This window comes from Salvelinus fontinalis, chromosome 13 (assembly GCF_029448725.1).
Source record: "Salvelinus fontinalis isolate EN_2023a chromosome 13, ASM2944872v1, whole genome shotgun sequence".
Classification (NCBI taxonomy): domain Eukaryota; kingdom Metazoa; phylum Chordata; class Actinopteri; order Salmoniformes; family Salmonidae; genus Salvelinus; species Salvelinus fontinalis.
This window is the reverse complement of record NC_074677.1, coordinates 43,575,074-43,596,617: the sequence shown is the minus strand read 5'-3', so window position 1 is coordinate 43,596,617 and position 21,544 is coordinate 43,575,074. Positions and strand designations below refer to the sequence as shown.

At 43.6% G+C, this 21,544-nt stretch overlaps 3 protein-coding genes across 3 annotated transcripts in view; all 3 read right to left on the bottom strand.

Moving 5' to 3' along the window:
- The window catches only part of abcg4a (ATP-binding cassette, sub-family G (WHITE), member 4a), a 39,418-nt gene extending 32,621 nt beyond the window's left edge, over positions 1 to 6,797 (bottom strand). The window contains exon 1 of the mRNA XM_055942965.1: positions 6,010 to 6,797. Coding sequence (XP_055798940.1) covers positions 6,010 to 6,057 — 48 coding nt within the window. The 5' untranslated portion in view covers positions 6,058 to 6,797. The remainder of the gene's footprint in view (positions 1 to 6,009) is intronic.
- A 5,804-nt stretch (positions 6,798 to 12,601) lies between these two features.
- On the bottom strand, positions 12,602 to 15,749 carry si:ch211-117m20.4 (uncharacterized). Its single transcript, XM_055942964.1, has 3 exons — positions 15,395 to 15,749; positions 14,919 to 15,141; positions 12,602 to 14,592 (listed from the first exon to the last, which is right to left on the bottom strand). The coding sequence occupies exons 2-3, from the start codon at positions 15,049 to 15,051 to the stop codon at positions 14,381 to 14,383; spliced, it is 345 nt and encodes a 114-aa protein (XP_055798939.1). The 5' UTR covers positions 15,052 to 15,141; positions 15,395 to 15,749; the 3' UTR covers positions 12,602 to 14,380.
- Positions 15,750 to 17,661: 1,912 nt separating this feature from the next.
- On the bottom strand, positions 17,662 to 21,533 carry hinfp (histone H4 transcription factor). The gene is made up of 9 exons (XM_055942962.1): positions 21,111 to 21,533; positions 20,655 to 20,881; positions 20,282 to 20,393; positions 19,883 to 20,035; positions 19,677 to 19,754; positions 19,439 to 19,559; positions 19,117 to 19,255; positions 18,746 to 18,870; positions 17,662 to 18,504 (listed from the first exon to the last, which is right to left on the bottom strand). The coding sequence occupies exons 1-9, from the start codon at positions 21,274 to 21,276 to the stop codon at positions 18,168 to 18,170; spliced, it is 1,458 nt and encodes a 485-aa protein (XP_055798937.1). The 5' UTR covers positions 21,277 to 21,533; the 3' UTR covers positions 17,662 to 18,167.
- Positions 21,534 to 21,544: the final 11 nt, after the last annotated feature.

The following is a 21,544-nucleotide window of genomic DNA, read 5'->3' as shown; positions in this document are numbered from 1 at the left end:
AACATTTGCCGCGACCTACCAAATGTTCTGGGAACTTTCACAGAAACAATTTTGGTTTGCTGGATATTCTGTTAAATCCCAAAGCAAATGGGGAAGAATAGATCCATATTATGTTATCATACCATGGGATATAGATAAACCCAATTCTCTGCCATGGGCTTGGAGGTTTGAGTATTGAAATGTAATACAAGTGGTAGATTATCAAGCAATTGAGTGAATGATGACGTGACGAGCTGACATTGATTGACTGTGAAAAACAAACTCTGCCAGGCCTACTCCATAAGGACCTGACCTGGACAATCAGTTTGTAATGTAGGGATGGTGTGGCTCTATATAAAGCTGTGAACAGCGATGATGAGACAGTGGAAACAGTGTTGTAGTGATTGCAGACATGCTAGACAAGCTCTTAGAGGTCCGACGGTTTTGGCGGTGCTAATGTGATTAGGGCTATAGACGTCCCAAGTCACACCCTATTCCCTATATAGTGCACTACTTTTTCAATTTCTTTTTTTTTTTTACCAGAGGCCTATAGGGAATAGGGGGCCATTTGGGACACAGATTTGGTCTAGTTGTATAATGTTGTAAGAGGTTTTATTAGGTCTACAGTATAGACAGGCTGGATGTGGGGGGATCTGATTCCCGGCCGGTACGAGGATAGGAGGATTTGGTTACAGACTAGCAGAGCCTTATAGTGCTGAAACGGCTAATTCACCTGAAACCTCCTAGCCTACACGGAGTATCCCCCCCTCCCCCACTGCTCCACTCCTGACTCCCCACTCTCTCTGGCCTGGGCAACGTGGAGGAGACACGTCGCACCACACAAGCCAATTAAGAGGAAATACACCAACATTTCACATTAGCTTTCACACACACACACACTTTATACTACCTATACACCTACGCTTACCACACCACAGAAAAAAACTTTTTTGGGGTACAAAAGCTGAGTCCTTCCTATCGACGGTTGGTTGGAACACGACACCGGTCTGTTTTGTTCTGGTTCCCTTGTTTTGCAACTCGCATATCAAACCTGCACTATTGATTCTAGCTCCTATGAATTATTCTAGGGGGGGACTTGGTTTCCCTACTACAGCATGAAAGGCATGCAGGCAGAGCAACACCAACACTATTTATGGGTTGCACGTTGTCACAATATTGTTGTGAATGTTTTTTTGGAAGACTGACTCCCGACTGAATGTTCTACTCAAGCTGTCTGAAGCTCATAGCTAGGCAGTCATAATGTACAGTACACTACAGGGCATTCAGAAAGTACTCAGACCCCTTGACTGTTTCAACTATTTATGTTCCAGGCTTATTCTATTAAATCGTTTTTTCCCCTCTCATCAATCTACACACAATACCCCATAATGACGACACAAAAACAGGCTTTTCGAAATGTTTAAACTGTATTACTAATAAAAAATGGAAATATCACATTTACATAAGTATTCAGACCCTTTACTTAGTACTTTTTTGAAGCGCCTTTGGCAGCGATTACGGCCTTGTGTCTTCTTGGGTATGACACTACAAGCTTGTATTTGGGGAGTTTCTCCCAACCTTCTCTGCAGATCCTCTCAAAATCTGCCAGGTTGGATGGGGAGTGTCGCTGCACAGCTATTTTCAAGTCTCTCCAGAGATGTTCGATGGAGTTCAAGTCCGGGCTCTGGCTGGGCCACTCGAGGACATTGAGACTTGTCCCGAAGCCACTCCTGCGTTGCCTTGGCCGTGTGCTTAGGGTCATTGTCCTGTTGGAAGGTGAACCTTCACCCCAGTCTGAGGTCCTGAGCTCTCTGGTGAACGTTTTCATAAAGGATCTCTCTGTACTTTGCTCCATTCATCTTTCCCTCGATCCTGACTAGTCTCCCAATCCCTGCCGCTGAAAAAAATCCCCACAACATGATGCTGCCACCACCAGGCTTCACCGTAGGGATGGTGCCAGGTTTCCTCCAGATGTGACACTTGGCATTCAAGCCAAAGAGTTCAATCTTGGTTTCATCAAACCAGAGAATCTTGTTTCTCATGGTCCGACAGTCCTTTCGGTGCCTTTTGGCAAACTCCAAGCCGGCTGTCATATGCCTTTTACTGAGGAGTGGCTTCCATCTGGTCACTCAGCCATAAAGGTCTGATTGGTGGAGTGCTGCAGAGATGGTTGTCCTTGTGGAAGTTTCTCCCATCTCCACAGAGGAGCTCTGGAGCTCTGTCAGAGTGACCATTGGGTTCTTGGTCAACTCCCTGACCTAGGCCCTTCTTCCACGATTGCAAAGTTCGGCCGGGCAGCCAGCTCTAGGAAGAGTATTGGTGGTTCCAAACTTCTTCCATTTAAGAATGATGGAGGCCACTGTGTTCTTGGGGACGTTCAATGCTGCAGAAATGTTTTGGTACCCTTCCCCAGATCTGTGCCTTGACAATCCTGTCTCGGAGAGCTATGGACAATTCCTGCGACCTCATGGCTTGGTTTTTGCTCTGACATGCACAGTCAATCGTGGGATCTTATATCAACAGGTGTGTGCCTTTCCAAATCATGTCCAATCAATTGAATTTACCACAGGTGGACTCCAATCACGTTGTAGAAAAATGTCAAAGATGATCAAAAGAAACAGGATGCACCTCATAGCCAAGTGTCTGAATAGTTATGTAAATAAGGTTCCTGTTTTTTATTTTTAATACATTTGCAAAAAAAAAATTTTTTTTTTTTTGCTTTGTCATTATGGGGTATTGTGTGTTGATTGATGAGGGGTAAAAAATATTTTATTAATTTTAGAATAAGGCTGTAACACAACAAAAGGTGGAAAAAGTCAAGGAGTCGGAATACTTTCCGAATACAGACATGGGGCTTTACCTGTAAAGTACCGTCTTTTTGCAGGTTTAGGTTTCTGTCTCAATGGGGTAGGAGGTAGAAATGCAGCAATTTATTTGCTCAACAACTAGTCCTGTTACAATATGTAAAGGCTCAGTCAGTGAGTCATCGGAGTATACGGTAGGTGCGGCTGGCTGCAGCCCCTTATGACTGCCTAGCTTCAGACAGCTTGATTTATCCACAAAGAGCTTTATAATAAGTTGCAGTGGGAGAAAGCACACTTACAAGCAATGGACGTGTACTTGACAAGATATTAGAGGTAGTTTGAAGTGTGTTATTGTGTATCAAGTCAATAGGAAGTCGCATAGGCCTAAGCTGCCACATACAGTTGAAGTCTGTAGATACTTTTGTACCGGTTTCCTCCAGCATCTTCATAAGGTCCTTTGTTGTTGTTCTGGGATTGTTGTTCTGGGATTACACTTTTCATACCAAAGTTACGTTCATCTCTAGGAGACAGAACACATCTCCTTCCTGAGCGGTATGTCGGCTGCGTGGTCCCATGGTGTTTATACTTGCGTACTATTGTTTGTACAGATGAATGTGGTACCCTTCAGGCGTTTGAAAATTGCTCCCAAGAATGAACAAGACTTGTGGAGGTCTACAATTTTTTCCTGAGGTCTTTGCTGATTTCTTTTGATTTTCCCATGATGTCCAGCAAAGAGGCACTGAGATTGAAGGTAGGGCTTGAAATACATCCACAGGTCCACCTCCAATTGACTCAAATTATGTCAATTAGCCTATAAGAAGCTTCTAAAGCCATGACATCCTTTTCTGGGATTTTCCAAGCTGTTCAAAGGCACAGTCAACTTAGTGTATGTAAACTTCTGACCCACTGGAATTGTGATACAGTGAAATAAGTGAAAGTGAAATAATCTGTCTGTAAACAATTGTTGGAAAAGTGACTTGTGTCATGCACAAAGTAGATGTCCTAACCGACTTGCCAAAACTATAGTTTGTTAACAAGAAATTTGTGGAGTGGTTGAAAAACGAGTTTTAATGACTCCAACCTAAGTGTATGTAAACTTCCGACTTCAACTGTAGATGAAATGATACACAGCAGTGCAGCAGTGTGCAATGATACAATGTAGCATCAGCTACATAGACCAAGTCTAACTAAAGCTAACATATCTCACAGCAAAACTGCAAGGAGCCAACAATGTATCACATCAGTTTCTTCCCTGGAGGTAGAGTTGCCCTTAAAACAGATGTAATAAATAAAACTCCAATCTGCATTGTGTGGTGCTGTTATAGGCCTACTGTAAAGTGTCAATTCTGTTTAGCATGGCTCAAACCTTAACTCCTAGATTGAGGAAAAGGACCTGACCATGGCCTCTATTGATTGACATTCCATTAGTGAACTTCAATTAGAACACTGCTTTAAGCACTATAACCCGTCCGACCACTAGCACACTGCTTTAAGCCCTAGAACCCGACTGACCATTAACACACTGCTTTAAGCCCTAGAACCCGACTGACGATAAAACACACTGCTTTAAGCACTATAACCCGTCTGACCATTAGCACACTGCTTTAAGCACTATCACCCGACTGACCATTAACACGCTGCTTTACGCCCTAGAACCCGACTGACCATTAACACGCTGCTTTAAGCCCTAGAACCTGACCGACCACTAGAACACTGCTTTATGCCCCAGAACCCGACCGACCATTAGAACACTGCTTCAGACCCTAGAACCCGACCGACCATTAGAACACTGCTTTATGCCCTAGAACCCGACCGACCATTAGAACACTGCTTCAGGCCCTAGAACCCGACCGACCATTAGAACACTGCTTTATTCCCTAGAACCCGACCGACCATTAACACGCTGCTTTAAGCCCTAGAACCCGACTGACGATAAAACACACTGCTTTAAGCACTATAACCCGTCCGACCATTAGCACACTGCTTTAAGCACTATCACCCGACTGACCATTAACACGCTGCTTTACGCCCTAGAACCCGACTGACCATTAACACGCTGCTTTAAGCCCTAGAACCCGACCGACCATTAGAACACTGCTTTATGCCCTAGAACCCGACCGACCATTAGAACACTGCTTCAGGCCCTAGAACCCGACCGACCATTAGAACACTGCTTTATGCCCTAGAACCCGACCGACCATTAGAACACTGCTTCAGGCCCTAGAACCCGACCGACCATTAGAACACTGCTTTATTCCCTAGAACCCGACCGACCATTAACACGCTGCTTTAAGCCCTAGAACCCGACCGACCATTAGAACACTGCTTCAGGCCCTAGAAGCCGACGGACCACCAGCACACTGCTTTAAGACCTCTACAGAACCCTGACAAACCAATGGCATTTTTACAAAACATTTGTATCCAAAATGGCATCATGTTTCCTTTATAGTGTACTACTTTTTTTTATCAGAACCCTATCATCACACTATGCTCTGCAGAACCCTAACGAACCATAATGGGTTCATCTCAACAGAACCTGTGTATCCCAAATGGCACCCTTTCCCAAGTAGTGCACTATAAAAGGAATAGGGTGCCATTGTGGACGCGGGCAGACAGACCATAATGGGGTTCTCTCTCTGTGAGATCAAGGCTGCCCTGTTCTTTCCTCTCTCATGCATTGCCCTGCCGCCTGGCCACGTGATGGAATGGGGAGGTAATAAGGTGGCACATCTAAAGGCATATGGTTCATGTCTTTCGTCTGTAGCCTTAGCTGATACATTGCTGGCAGTAAGAAATCCAGTGCTTGTCTGTCCTAATGAGTAATTACTTGTGGCACGGGTTCTCTCTTTCAGAGGCACCTGTTACTACGTTCCTGTGATGATGTAAACATCAAACCATCTCTTGAATCTGTGTTCGTTGAGCTCTCTACCAGAACAAAGGCTAAACCTAATTATGGTTGTACTGCACATGGGCTGATATGAACATACTGTACAATCCTGGGGTGTTTGGTAGGAGGGTGGATGGAGTGAAAGAAGAGAGGTTGTTCCGTGCTGTTCCATGCATTACATCACTAATACATGCATGATCTGAAATAGACTGCTATTCCACGAACACACACAGGCCTACATGCAAGCATAAACGCAATGCACATAAGTATAAACAGCTCATTTTCAATTCTTCACATTATGAAACATTTACCAATAATGCATTAATTAATCCAACATACTTTTTCTTGAGTGTTGACTTGACCAACAATAGAGCACTCCGTTCCCATTTATGAAGAGCACTGGTCAGTTCATCCCTTTACAATGAAACAGCAGACCCAGCAACAAGAGATGGTGCCCAACGAGTCAGTCCCGTGCCAGGCAAAGATCGTCACTGTGTTCCAGGCTCCATGAAGGTTCGGTTCGGTTACGGCGCGATGGAGAAGGTTGAGGAAATGGTGTTTTTTCTCCCCAAAAAAAGATCACTCGGTGCTTGCTAGGCTACATAACGTCCTGCACACAATATCTACCGTAATTATTGTCGAAATTATAAAATCCCTCTTCTGGCCGGAACAAGTGTGGTATGATGATTGTCAGTGATTAATAATTCAACAAATGCTGCATCTTTAGTCAAATCAATCAGGAGTGCGTTCGATTTCTGACAGGTTATAGACTAAATCAGACGTGTTTTACTTATTTCATTCCCATATCCAGAGCACCTATCAGACTACTCACAAACGTCCTTGTCGCGGTGTTGATTATATTTTCTTTCCTACGTCTAGTCTCCACGTCCTCTTCTGGCTTGCTGCAGTAGCTCAATAGCACGCAGTACCGTTATCTTGCCGGTCAGTGCCTCTCTGGCACGCCCGTCGGTCTGGGTTTCAGGGCGTTACTGACAGGTTTTGCGAGGAGATAGCCCACAGGAAGCCCAGGCTGAATGCTTTTAAAGAGCCATGATGATGTGATTATTGTGTTTTATGTGTAGGACACATATGAATCGGGCTTATGGGTTTTCATCTGAATGAAATCAAAACAGAAATTGATAGACCTATAGGCTACCGACCCCACACAAAGTTGTATTTTGGGGTGCCAACAGTAGTTTAGAAATGCGATGAACATATACCACAGCAGAATAATACTTGAATATTTGTGCAATTACAAACATTTATCGCACTATTTTTTCCTATTCCTTATTGGGCAAAACGATTTGGAATGATTTGGCACATAGCCTATAAGCATTGACGACCATGTCGTAAGCCTATGCGTGTTGCCCATAGCTACAACAAAAAAATCCGATTGAAAAGTCGATACACCAATCCATTGTTTGTTTATTTCATCTTAGTGATGTAAGCAATACAAACGTAGGTTGTAGGCTATCGAATGCACCCACCGATGTGAATTTATCCGCGCGCGGTCTCTTTAAAGACCGCACCTGCGCATCTGTCTGGTGCTGATGCTGCAGTGCCCGGGTTATTTTCGGTGAAACAGTCGGGGTTACTCCCGTTCAAATAACGCCCTAAAATCACTCCGTGGGAAGAAACCAAAACATATTTGGCCTGAGTGTTTTTTTTCGCCAGCCAACGTTGAATATTAGCCAACCTCATAAGGTACCATAAATAAGCAATTACGTCATGCTCGTCTTGAGCGGGGATAAAGTACCTTACACGCGTGGATGATTGCAAAGATACTGTCTTATTCGTCTTTAAATGGTTAGCCTATCTGTTTAAAAAGATAGTTACACAATGATAGTTGTGATAGTCCACTAAGGCCAATGATAAGAGTAATGGCTGCAATTGCAGGTATTCCGTACAATAGCCCTATAATTAAATAAGAAAATATAAATACAATGAATAACTATTCTAGACATTTCTGTTTAAGAAAATACTAGGCCTACTCCCCTCTTCTGATGTAATTTGCTGTGACTTTGTGCATCATAAAGTCAGTAATTGATCTAAGATGAGTACATGCATATGGAACAGCTGACCTATAAAGATGCACTCCTTACATTTGCATAGGAACGATTTCATAATAGTTTTTTTTTTATAGCGTTGGTGCAATTTTCACAAGTATGTGGTACATTGTCAAAACTCTTAGTACAAAACTCAAAAACAGATTATCAAAAAGGCAATTGTTTTGAAATTAAGGACAATATGAATTGACTGAGGACATTACACTAAATCAGTCACTTTTCCACCAAACTTAATCAGTGTTTCATCTAGAAATACATGATTGACATTGCAATACATGTTAATGTAAAGTAATTGCCTTTCACAATGCAATGCTCATATTACTTTGGATAGGATTCTCTTTTGTTAAGACATTTCACCATTACTTAAATCTGACTGCTCTTAATTGATGATCACTTAAACTTTTGAGAACTAAATCATGAAAATGTCTAAAATAGAAACATGAAAAATATGATATATACACACACACATACTTGAACGTACTACTATGATTATGAATTTACTTCACAGTAAGTTTAAAAAAAACTGATAGACAAGAACAGATATACTGTATGTAACAAATCAAATCAAAGTTTATTGGTTGCGTACACAGATTAGCTGATGTTACAGCAGTTGCAGTGAAATGCTCGTTTCTAGCTCCTACAATGCAGTAATAATATAAAAATATTCCAGAAAGTCCAAAACAAATAATAAATGCATCCCCTATACACTGAGTGTTCAAAAGACAGTGCTCTTTCAATGACTGATCAGGTAAAAGCTATGATCCCTTATTGATGTCACCTAAATCCACTTCAATCAGTGTAGATGAAGGGGAGGAGACCGGTTAAAAAATGATTTTTAAACCTGGAGACAATTGAGACATGGATTGCATGTGCGCTACTCAGAGGTTGAATGGGCAAGACAAAACACTTACAGTGCCTTCGGAAAGTATTCAAACCCATTGACTTTTTCCATATTTTGTTAAGTTACAGCCTTGTTCTAAAATTTATGAAATAGTATTTTTCTCCTCAATCTATACACAATATCCTATAATGACAAAGGAAAAACAGGATTCAAATTTTTAGCAAATTTATAAAAAATATAACGTAAATATCACATTTACATAAGTATTCAGACCCTTTATTCAGTACTTTGTTGAAGCACCGTTGGCAGCGATTACAGCCTTGAGTCTTCTTGGGTATGACGCTACAAGCTTGGCACGCCTGTATTTGGGGAGTTTCTCCCATTCTTCTCTGCAGATCCTCTCAAGCTCTGTCAAGTTGGATAGGGAGTGTCGCTGCACAGCTATTTTCAGGTCTCTCCAGAGATGTTCGATCGGGTTCAAGTCCGGGCTCTGGCTGGGCCACTCAAGGACATTCAGAGACTTGTCCCGAAGCCACTCCTGCATTGTCTTGGCTGTGTGCTTAGCGTCCTTGTCCTGTTGGAAGGTGAACCTTCACCCCAGTCTGAGCTCTTTGGAGCAGGTTTTCATCAAGGATTGCTCCATTCATCTTTTCTTCGAGCCTGACTAGTCTCCCAGTCCCTAAAAAACCCCGCCATGCTTCACCTTAGGGATGGTGCCAGGTTTCCTCCAGATGTAACGCTTGGTATTCAGTCCAAAGAGTTCAATCTTGGTTTCATCAGACTAGAGAATCTTGTTTCTCATGATCTGAGAGTCTAGGTGCCTTTTGGCAAACTCCAAGCGGTTTGTCACATGCCTTTTACCGAAGAGTGGTTTCCATCTGGCCACTCTATCATAAAGGCCTGATTTGTGGAGTGCTGCAGAGATGGTTGTCCTCCCTGACCAAGGCCCTTCTCCCCCAATTGCTCAGTTTGGCTGGGCAGCCAGCTCTAGGAAGAGTCTTGGTGGTTCCAAACTTCTTCCATTTAAGAATGATGGAGGCCACTGTTCTTGGGGACATTCAATGCTACAGAAATGTTTTGGTACCCTTCCCCAGATAAGTGCCTCGACACAATCCTTTCTTGGGAGTCCCACAGACAATTCCATCTACCCCATGGCTTGGTTTTTGCTCTGACATGCAGTCAATCGTGGGACCTTATATAGACAGGTGTGTGCCTTTCCAAATCATGTCCAATCAATTGAATTTACCACAGGTGGACTCCAATCAAGTTGTAGAAACATCAAGGAAAATCAATGGAAACAGGGTGCACCTGAGCTCAATTCAGTCTCATAGCAAAGGGTCTGAATACTTAAGGTATTTCCATTTTTGTCTTGCCCATACTTAAGGCATTTCCAAATTCCTTAAGGTATTTCCACCTTAAGCAAAAATGTCTAAAAACCTGTTTTCACTTAGTCATAATGGGGTCTTGTGTGTATATTGCTGAGGATTTAAAAAAATACATTTTAGAATAAGGCTGTAACTTAAGAAAATGTGGAAAAAGTCAATGGGTCTGAATACTTTCTAAAGGCACTGTAAGTGCCAGGTGCACTGGTTGGAGTATGTCAAAAACTGAAACGCTGCTAGGATTCACGCTCAACAGTTTCCTATGTGTATCAAGAATGGTCCATCACCCAAAGGACATGCAGCCAACTTGACAACTGTGGGAAGGATTGGAGTCAACATGGGCCGGCATGCCTGTGGAACGCTTGACACCTTGTAGAGTCAAGGGGGGGTCATACCGCTTTACTAAAATTGCATTGGCCAATACAGTTCTCTAATACCATGATACAGTATATTCCATTTACGCAACAGACACTTTTATCCAAAGTAACAACACTCCGCACTTTGGTATGTGACCCCATTGGGAATCGAAGTCTCAACTCTGGTGTTGCTAGTGCCATGCTCTTATGAACTGAGCCGTGTAAAGGACCACTACAATACACAAGTACCATACAATGTCAAATACAATATAGATGGAAGATGTACGACTGCCATCCCCATAAGCGTACTACTCTCCTTCAGGCCATGGATGAGGCATGCGACGATTTTGACCCAGACCTATGTGAGGCTTGGATTCGCCACGCCAAAAGCTTTTTCCCCAGGTGCATGAAAAATGAGGATGCTCAAGACAGGTTTGATGCAAACTAGCACCTGCTAAACACTATTTCATTCGATTACATTGTGAAAGATGTCTTCAGTGATCACACATGGGATAGAAATGATGGAAATGTGATGTTCAGTCAATTTTAAATCAGGTAGTGCAAGTATATTGCCTAATATAAAAACAGTGTAACACACTGTAATTTACAGTACTGTAGCATACTACATACATTCAAAGGTATCTTACATTTTTTTGCTATTCCATTAACTGGTTGTTAAAATAATGAGTCATTATGTCGTGTTTTGGTGATTAAACCAATGTACTCATTGTATTTCACAGTAGGATTATATTGTGGCTCAATGGTTGTGTGGTATGTCTCCCCCCCAAAAAATGGAATGCACAATGAAAGCTTTTGAACATAAGACTGGCTGCGTTACAAATGTTATAAGTTTGGAGTTTGGAAAATTCCCCACATAATACTTGTGAAAATAGTACCAAAGTGATAAAAAAAATATTTAAGATACTGTGTTGCACCAGTTTCCAAGCCTTTGATGTTGGGACTGCAGCAACACCATGTGGTTATTATAGATATTAACACAGTCATGGGTTCTTTTGAGATTGTTGACATTGAGCACAACACAGCAATGCTAGGAAAAGCTTTAACAATAATATATCATGTTATGGCCCGTATTGAAACTCTGGATTTCGGAAAACTGCAGAAAAACACGTTTCAACAATAAAGCTATTTCAAAGCCTTCGGAAATCAACTGCTAATTTGATCAAGGAAATGAATGCATTAGAATAGAGCATAAAGCTTCCGAGGTTATATCTGAGGAAGGATTAAATCCACTTCGTGTCCACTGTCTCCAGGCTCTTTACCTTTATATTGTATTCACCTCATATTCCACCTGAGGGAACACAGGGTCAGAGGGCGAAGGTAGATCATTACTCGACGTCAATGCAGAGTTCCGCTTTATGACATCGATGACAAGCTAAACACATCACTTTTTATTCACAACATGCTTGAAGATTGGCCTCGTGAAAAGACCTTAAATGGAGCAAAAGGGAACATTTGAAAGAAAAGCCATTTTCTTACACGCAGTGTCGATTTGTCATTACGCGTGAGCTCTTAAAGAGCGTGCTGACCTTAAACCCACAATGCCTTTTGCTGAATGGATAAATAAGACACATAAACCATGGCAACGTGGGGCTGGAATGTGCTCAAACTGGGGTCAGGTACAGTAGAAGAAGTGCTCTCGTGCGTGTGACAAAGCAAGAGACATCTGGATTGAGACGCAGGTAGAATCATCATAATGGCACCAAGACTTACGACTCTCCTCTCTGTGGCTCTTCTGCAGCTGTTGATACTGGGGACACTCACACAGGGAGGTGAGTTCCAATTATATTTATTGGGTGCTCTGACATATTATAGTGGCCACATTCACATCTATATATTGTGTTGCTATAGGTCGTGTCCTGCAAACAGTATCGCTCATGTCTGTTGATTGAATATGAAAGTAAATGTCTGCGTACACATTAAACTGTCACTAATACTACATAATGCTATTACTTGTCTTTTAAGTCATGGTTATCATCGTTTCACATTGAACACTAAAGAGAGTACATACCCACTTGAAGGGTCATAATAAGCCTTCATTATCTTGGGTTCTTGTTGCATCTTGTAGATCCAGTGAGGGTGGCAGTGCCTATCAGGCTGTCTGTGTGAGAGTGAGCTGTCCAATGGAGAATTGGTTGGTCAGGTCTACTCCAGCTCTGTGGTGGAAGGGGGAGTACTATTGGGGCCCATGAGGAGACTGGAGGACACAGACCACGACTTTAAGTAAGAAACATTGGTCAGTATTAGCATCATTATTAACACTAATCACACATTTAAATACATTTTATTAGACAGAGGAGACTATCGAATCTCTTGTATAAATCATACATTTTTCAGGCTTAATTCTTAGAAACTTTACAATTACATACTTCCAGAAATCAAAGTCGATTTCTCTTATCAAAAATGTTGTACGGTATGGTCAGTCATCATAGCCTATCCTGCCTTGTTGTGCACGATGAACTTACACTTGTTGCTCTCCATTTAATAGGTTCATAGGGAAAGAGTTACCCAGACTTCGGGCTGCCCCTGGAGCGTGTGAATTGAGTGGCTGGAAATGAGGCCAATCGGATCTCCCGGGAGCTACTGTCAGAGTCCTCTGGAGTTCAGACCAGGATGGACGCAGGTTCGTGTGGGTCTAAAACAGTGCTTATGAATCAGCTCTTATTCTTCCGTTCTCCTAGTATGTACAACGCTATTGTACTGTATTATATTCCATTCTGTGTGTAATAAGCAGTTGTTAGCGTAGCATTACTAAGACAAAATCAATGTTCGACTTGGTCATGTTCATTTCATTGCAGGAGTTGGCTGCTACAAACCCAAAGAAAAACAAACATATCCGGAGGCTCAGCTCTCGATCTAAACCACATCATTAAATAGAATGGATTCAAAATAGAATGAATCTCGATCCCTATGGTCTAAACACAAGAGTTGGATTTATGAGACAATGACAAATCATCAACAACTAACATTGTTAGTGAGGAAGTACCTTTGACAACCATCTACATCTTATAAGCAATACAGAGAGTCCAACCAATGGCTGTAACATAAGGAGAAATTAAGATATTACAATAGTAACAAAGTGTATCCCCATCCATTTAGAAATACACATGGCATATCATGTATTCCAAGCTATCTCCACATGGAGTATAGTAAACATGCTGTGCGATAGTTAACCTGGTCCTCCTCTCTGACTTCCGCCGACACCTCTACTCTCCTCTGGGCTGCGGTGGGTAACAAGATTAAGGTCTCAGCTCAACAACGAGCTCATTCTAAGGTTCCAGGACGGATTGAATGAGCAGGTTTAGCTAAAGGGCAACTCGTTAATCCCAAACAGAACCTCTACACTCGGAGAGGTCTCCCCCTCCATCGTCAAAACTGTTCATATACGCTGTACGATGAGTCCTTCACGTAGTCAGGGAGTCTGTTTGGGAAACTGAGGAAAAGCAGTGTCTTTGCCTCCACTGTGTTCTATACGTTAACCCCATGAGGTTGTTGAGGTTAGGACCGCAGTCTCTCGCGACAGACTGTTGTTAGTTCCACAGAGATGTCTCTCTAGGTTTCCCCTTTGATCCTCCCTCTGACAGCAGATGAAGCAGCAATAGGCCGATGAGGATTCGAGCATTGCGATTGAGATTCCAATGAGGATCTGGGATGTTAGGCTGTTCACTGATATTCCTTGTGATGGTTTTGAATTGCATATTCTAGTCACTCAATAGTGGAATTTGTCCGTCTTTTAACCTAAAGATGCTTAAAGATAAAACACATTGTGGGGAAGTGTTTGTTGTGTGGGACAAAGATTTTAGAACGTGTGAAATATGAATGGGTTACCTTAAGTTGGAATACAATAAACACGGTGTGAACAAATGTAATGTAACAAGCTATTAACCACACTCTAGAGTACATATTTTAAGAACTCAAACCCAATCCATCCATTCATTCATTGAAACCAACTGATCTGGTTTAAGTTGATTGCCTGCTAGTTGAAACGCGCCGTGATTTAGCTGTCATCAGTCAATGGACTGTACCACTCAAGGGCGCGAAAGTTTACTACTTACCACAGGCGATGTGGCAATCACACAGGCACGTGTCACAGCGGGTGAACCAGCGCTTCCAGTCAGGATTCATCTTCCTGCAGTTGTCGATGCCGTAGCAGCCCTGCTTCAGAGGCCCCATGTAGGACTTCAGGGGACAGGTGGAGGAGCAGGTAGCCGTTTCTAGCTCCTTCTCCGTGATCTCCACACGGCCCTGACGACACACCCCTGGCCCAGGGAGAGAGGGAGGACAGGGGTAGAGTGTGGAGGAGCAGAAACATGAGGTGGATGTGAGAGAAGGAAAGGTAAAGGACTTAATGTAATATGATAGTGAGTGTACTAAAATGTGTGTTCCCTGAGGTGTTAAGGCAAAATGAATGGTGATCAATAAGCCTGCATGAACAAACAGGCTACTCACTGAGACTGTGTGAATGTAGCCAGCTCACAGTAATGACATCGAACGCTACTTCTTCACACCTACAGGGAGTAGTGACGTGTAGTGGAGGCAAATTTATGGGATCTTTGATCACTATTGAACAAAATGGGCAACTCACTGAGACAGGAGGGTTTGGGGGTCCAGCCTCCATTGGATTGGCAGGCTCGGGCAGGGTCCCCCACCAATAGGAAGCCAGAGCGACAGGCGTACCGGACAACTGAGCCCACCCACCAGTCGTTCCCGTACACCATCCCGTTATAGTCCACGTCAGGCCTCCCACAGTTCACTGAACCACACAGGACAGAACAAACACCATAGAACAAGAGCAAACAGGACAAACACTATGGAACAAGAGAAAACAGGACAAACATAGAGCATGTGCAAAGTAGAGAATAATCCACATGACTAATATACTCTGAGAAGATAAAGGAAGTACCATGTATTTCCAATTTTAGTTTGATACATTTCAGTATACTGACAAATTCATTTCCTACTGTTAAGGAAAATACAATTTGATGGAATTGTTATGTAATTATTGTGAATGTGCTACACTACAGCAGGGTACGGCAGATACAGGTTACACGTGTGTGGTACCTCTGCAGAGGGATTTATAGCCAAACCAGCAGCAGTCAGAGTCCCCACAGCGATCCTTCTTCAGTTCCTGGTGTCTCCCCTTACAACCTCCCATACAGATGGGGGCTGTGCCTGACCAGTAGGTGTCATCCACAGGTTCTGGCTCTGGAGTCGCCTCTGTCACACCTGAATCAGATCAGTTCCATCAGATAATATACACTAAGTTACCTGTCAAATCTGAATGAATCATTTCAATTTCATCAGATTACATACATTCTGGAGCTGACTTCAGTCACTTTGGATAAGACGAATCGCTAAATGACTAAAACGTATGTACTGAACCAAGGGTAAACCTCACGAAAGTTAGGCACTTTCATTCAATAACCATCACGAGGAATACTGTTCTAGTAAAATATCTTACCGCTACCTTCCTCCTCCATTAACTCAGGCAGCTGTGTGAATACCCCGTGTGAGGACCCCAGGAGCAGTAGCAGCAGTGAGTACATTCTCATGGCTGCCTGTCTTCGGTCCCTCACTAGCAGTCTCTACAAGCAGGAGAGGTAAACACCTCTCAAAGCTCAGTTCTGAACCAAAGAAAAAGCATGGCGTGGATGTTAACGAGTTTATCTTCAAACTTCCATTTAAATCGCCATTAAAAAAGGCACAGAAGCACGCTTAGTAGTCTTCAGGTGTTCTGCACGATCTCTCTCCATCTGCAGTAGGGTCCAGAGATAGCGACAGAGTAAGGAAGCAGAGCACAGTGAGTGCTGCTTACACTAAGCTCCTAGGCCTGGTTAATCTTTTAAAACGCAGCCAACAACAACCCATCCACTACTACTCCCACACATATAATACTGCGTGCTGCGCTTACACAGAATCATAGCACGGGTTGCAGATATATTCATGTACATTATACAGTTTTGTATGGACGTGCAAGTGTCGTGTATAAGAAAAGGGAGGCGAGAAATAACAAGATATTGTTATAAGAATGGCTTTCTTGAGTGCATTGCAAAAATGCACGGACGGCTGTAAACTTACTAGAGCAAAAAGTATTGATTCCATCTCTGCCGTTGAATAGAGTGGCAACAATCAAGAGCCTCTGAACATCCTATTTCAATCCTGTACATAGCCTCTCTGTCTGCCAGTCTTGTCCATCATTGGAGGACGTGTCTGACGGGCAACAGGCCGGATGTAAGAGCACCACTAAGTGGATTAGATTCTAGGCCAGAGAACGCTCTCTCTTTCACACCACGCACACGCAGTAAATCTATTTCTGTAGGATAATTAAGCGCAAAATATTGATAAGTATTACACACAAAGTTCTGCTTCACTTGATAGAGAATCATCAGTTCACATCTACACGCAATGTTCTGAAATGTGCATACAAACTAAATACACAAGCTCTAAAAAGGTGAGTGACAGCAATGCAAAATACGATACAAGCCAATAAAAAGCACAATCTGTTTATTGCGCAGAACAAAAAACAAAATGTCAAATCAAATAGCTGAGGGGTATAATAGAAAGCAGGATCAATGAGTTAGCCAGCCAACTTAGATAAACAACCAGCAATAACTATTGATTTCCTGGTTCAACATTGTTTTTTAAAAACTTGAATCAATTGTGTTCCCAACACATTTTTGTTGTAGCCCTGGACAAGCACATCCGATTTAACTAATCAAACCCTCAAAGAGTTGAATTAGATGAAATTCTCCAGAGCAACAACAAAATTGTGTGTTGTTGGGTGTATTCGAGGACTGGAGTTGGAAAACACTGAATTAAGGCGCCCGCATGCTTCCCAGCCAAAACAATTTGGCAGAGTTTGCGCATATATTAAGATTACATTTTGTGACGTTTTTGTTCGTTTGTCCAGTCACAAAAACTATTCTGGAGGCAAGCCGAAGTTCACACCCCTTTGTCTGCGATTGGTCAACAGTATGGATTCTTGAATAGTCTTTGTTGTCATTCAACGAGAGACGACTCATTTTCATGCACATTTTTTCCTTTGAAAAAAAAAATACTGCAAACATCTTAGTTAGATGTAAAATTGCACGACTAAGATCTCTTCGTCAAAAACATCCAAGATTAATGACAGATTTCCTGAGTCATCTTAGATTAATTCTGAATAGACAAACAGTACCATTGTCACTTTTTTCCCTCATCTTTCAAGCAACGGTCGTTTAAGGGAGTATACGAGCACACTCATTCGGTTAGCCAAGTTTGGCCAGGTGCCAGCCGAACTGAAGCATGCTGACACCTTTAGACCAACCCATTTCACCCCCCCCCCCCCCCCCCCCCCCACCAAAAAATATATAACAAGTTATATAAGACTACTTAGTCAGCTGGCTAACTCATTGATCCTGCTTTATAGTATATCACTATGAAGTCCATTCAGCTCAAAGTTGTTCATAATGCAAAACATAGCAACTGTCTCGGTCGCCAACAACGGCAGATCAGACGTTGGAAAACAGCCCAAGAAATCACATCCACAATATCACCTCCATATCTTCTGACAGAGTGCTATGAGGAGTGTGGGCCCCTGCAGTGAGGGCAGGTAAGGCCAGTCCTGCTGGTTAAATCCCAATATTTAGGAGCCACTGTTCACTTCAATCCATACCATGTGAATCCTTGAAGAGTTCCCCCCCTCCTCGTACTCAGTAGACAGGTGTGCTCAAAAACCGGTAAAGCTCTCCCGTCCTTCCCTTAGCCCTGGTGCCTCTGTGCTGTGTCACTGCTCAGAATCTCAGAGGAACGAGCCATTAGATGAGCAGCGTGTCCATGTGAGGGGTTGTAGTGGTCACGCTACCTGCATGCCCAGCTGCTGAGCAGTGTCCTGTAGCTGCAGGATCACAGTGTCCTCCCCCGCCCGAGACGAGTCCCCCCCAGTCAAATCATAGAACACACCCTCTCCCTGCTCCCCCTCCAACAGCACCCCTCTCAGCTCCACCTGTACCTCCGTGGAGTGTGCTACTACCCTGGCATCCTCCCCAGGCCCCAGGACATCTGTCCGGGCAGCGTCCTCCCCCTCCCCCTCGTGGCCCTCCGGTCTCTCTCTCATCAGTTGCTCAGTCAGCTCCACGCTCTCATAGCGGATCAGCTGCAGACGCATGAAGCCGTCCTCGTGCTCTCTATACCTGGGCGAGAGAAGACAGACGGAGGTGTTAGCCACAAGACCAAAATGATGCCCCAACGATGCTCGAGACTTTCTCATTCACCTGGTACTGATTCTGGAGTCAAACTACTTACATTGAACGAGGCCTTGTTAATACAGACCGTCTCCACATAAACATGATGTTCGATGCAATCTCAACCACATGCAGTTTAGAATTGGTTGTCCTATGCTGGCTATAAATGTTACGCTTGCTATGTCGGTACCTGAATCGGGGGTGCCCAGGGGGCCATTTGAACTGGTGCTTCTTGCGGAGGTGGGCAGTGAGGTTGTTTCCCCTAGTGAAGCACTGCTCACAGACATGACACTTGTAGCGAGCCACAAAATCTCCCTGAGTCGTCAACACAAAAAAGCAAACATCTTAGAAAATAGGTCACGCATAGTTAAGGGAATTGATCACAATTAATAGTTGTTTTTTCATGCCTGACTTACCATATAGAGATGACACAAACAGTACTGGGCTGGCTTCATATTGTCCTTTTCGGCACATTTCCACCAGCTATGATGGACGCATAACCAGGCCAGCCCAGTACAGCAGTGTAAAAACAGGAAACAATTGTAAATCTCCCTAACTCACCTCGTGTACTTTCTTGTAGTGGTTCTTGATGGAGTGCAGTGAGCGTGTGGTGTAGTCACAGTTGCTGAAGTCACAGCGGTAGGCCGGCTCAGTGCTGTGGGTGTCCAGGTGTTTACGAAGGTCGATCAGGTTCTTACAGCTGAGGAGAGAAACACACACACCACAGGAAAGAAGGGGTTAGGACGGGTTCTGCCTATACTATCGTTAACACTTGCACACACTAAACTAGTACTCCTTCAATATAATTCACTTTCATAATATTGAAACGGATGGCGTTGGCTTATATTACTGACCGGGAGTCCTGCCTCACTTACGAACCTACCTGTACTCGCAGTATTCACAGCTGTAAGGCTTCTCGTTGCTATGGCGGAACTTGATGTGGTTCCGCAGTGAGGAGGGGGACGGGCAGGTCATGTCACACAATGGACACTTGTAGTGATTTACTAACAGCAGAGAAGGAGAGAGAAGAATAAAAGATACAGATCGAAGCACAGTTCTAGTGGGCATCAAACGACAGCAACGTGTAATAGAAATACAAAAGGGAGTTCCAAGGGACTGACCATGATTCCTCATGTGGTCCCGCAGTAGTCTCTCTGTTGCAAAGCGCTTAGAGCAGTGGGAGCACTGGAACCTCTGACCTACGAGAGACAAGGGACCACAGACACACAGTTGTCGTCAGTCATTAAGTAAACGTGTTATCGGGTTATACTCCACAATGTTAGCAAAGCCATTCATCCAATCGACCCCTGACCTTCCCCCCTCTCACCCTCGATGGTGGTCTGCCGCCTGATGTGGTCAAAGAACTTGGTGTTGTTGGCGAACATCCCTCCGCAGATTGGGCAGGCCACCACCTTCTCCCCAGTGTGGCTCCGCAGGTGCTCCCGCAGCTTAAAACGCCCTTTAAACGTGGCCTCGCAGTCTAGAGAAAAGTCAAGGGGAAATAAGTGCAGGTGATTCCCTCAGTAGCAGTTACACTCTGGTTCCAGGTCACATGACATCAGTAATAGCCTGCATGTACCTATTTTATCCACCCTCAATTCCAAAAGAATCAAAAAACCCACATCCTTTAATTGAAACATACAGACACCTCGGTTTCTCCTGAAAAGTTGCAAACTAGCCCGTGTTAGTCACCGCTGCCATCTTTACAGGGGGTCAGTGGACTCACCCTTCCAGCCACAGCGCACCAGGAGCTCCTTATCAGCAGAGGGTACATCCATACACATACTGTGCATCTCCACATGGCGGTAGAACCACTCTGGGTTGGCAAGGGAGGGTTGCTGCAAACACATACACACAAAAACACGTCGCTCTCATAGTAATGAACATATTAAGACCGACAAATGTGTGAAAACTTCACCACTTAAACTAATATGCTTAAAATCAGTCCACATGAATAGATTTGAGCCCATCTAAATGATAGATTTGTGTGTGTGTGTTTCGTGCCTGACTTCACGTCCCTGGTCTATGCCCGGCTATGTCTGTCTGTCCACAAGCTTCACATCTAAGCTTAGATATAACCCACACCAACAGTGTCTCACCTCACATTGCTCCCACTGGCAGATGAAGTTGTCTGTGATGTCAGGCACGATGTTGCGGTTGTGGAGGCCAATGGTGCAGGTGTCGATGCTGGGCTGGGCCTTGAGTACCCCCTGGCCCCACTGCTTCAGCTTGGTGTGGTAACAGTGGAAATAGACGTGGCGCTTAAACTCCTCAGCACTCTCCACAGAGCAGAACCCACACTCTTTCCATAGACAGCTGTGCTCCTCTAGTGACATAAAACGGACAAGATACATGCATATGGCATTGTACAACATGAGTGTCTTCCACAATAGCCTTTGCTAGCTACTTTATCTCAAATAAAATGAAGGTTTGACTTCTCTTTCTCCTGGCTTTTCCTCTCTTATGTATTGTATCTCTCACAAGGAGCGTCACTCCACGTCGGAGGTACAGTGGCTGTGAAAAGAGAGTAATCCATGCTCCCCTTGCCCGCTCACCAAATGAGTAATTTCCCCCGTCCTCTATGTCCAGCGCCTTGAGGTGACCCTCCACATGCTCGCAGAACTCCTGCATCCGATCGAACGACTCTTGGCAGGACCCCCACTCACACGCCAACTCCAGCGGCGAGTCCTCTTTTCTCGCCCGTTTGCTTGCAGGAGGCATCGAATCTCACACTATACGTTCACACATGAACGGTCGTGTCTAACGCAAAAAGCTAACCTTATATGACAACGAAAATGTCCTTGCTAACAAACGGTAGCTAAGCTAGGAATTAGCAAATTAGCTAACTAACGGCAGTAGTATCCACGTGTGACAACGTTATGATATCGTGTTGAAAAGTAATGTAGCTAGCAAGAAACGATTTTAATGAAAAATCGAAAGCACAATTGCTCAATTATTTAGACTAGAAAGAATAACCAAATATAGGGTG

Bases quoted from the DNA above. Each gene is read 5' to 3' on its own strand.
- si:ch211-117m20.4 (XM_055942964.1), bottom strand. From the start codon at position 15,051: ATGGTGTACGGGAACGACTGGTGGGTGGGCTCAGTTGTCCGGTACGCC. The intron at 14,593-14,918 runs GTGAGTTGCCCA...TCCCTGGGCCAG, and splicing joins CCCCAAACCCTCCTGTCTCA to GGGTGTGTCGTCAGGGCCGT.
- hinfp (XM_055942962.1), bottom strand. From the start codon at position 21,276: ATGCCTCCTGCAAGCAAACGGGCGAGAAAAGAGGACTCGCCGCTGGAG. The intron at 19,755-19,882 runs GTGAGAGGGGGG...TGTCTCTCGTAG, and splicing joins GCGGCAGACCACCATCGAGG to GTCAGAGGTTCCAGTGCTCC. The intron at 19,256-19,438 runs GTAGGTTCGTAA...TTCTCTCCTCAG, and splicing joins TGTGAATACTGCGAGTACAG to CTGTAAGAACCTGATCGACC.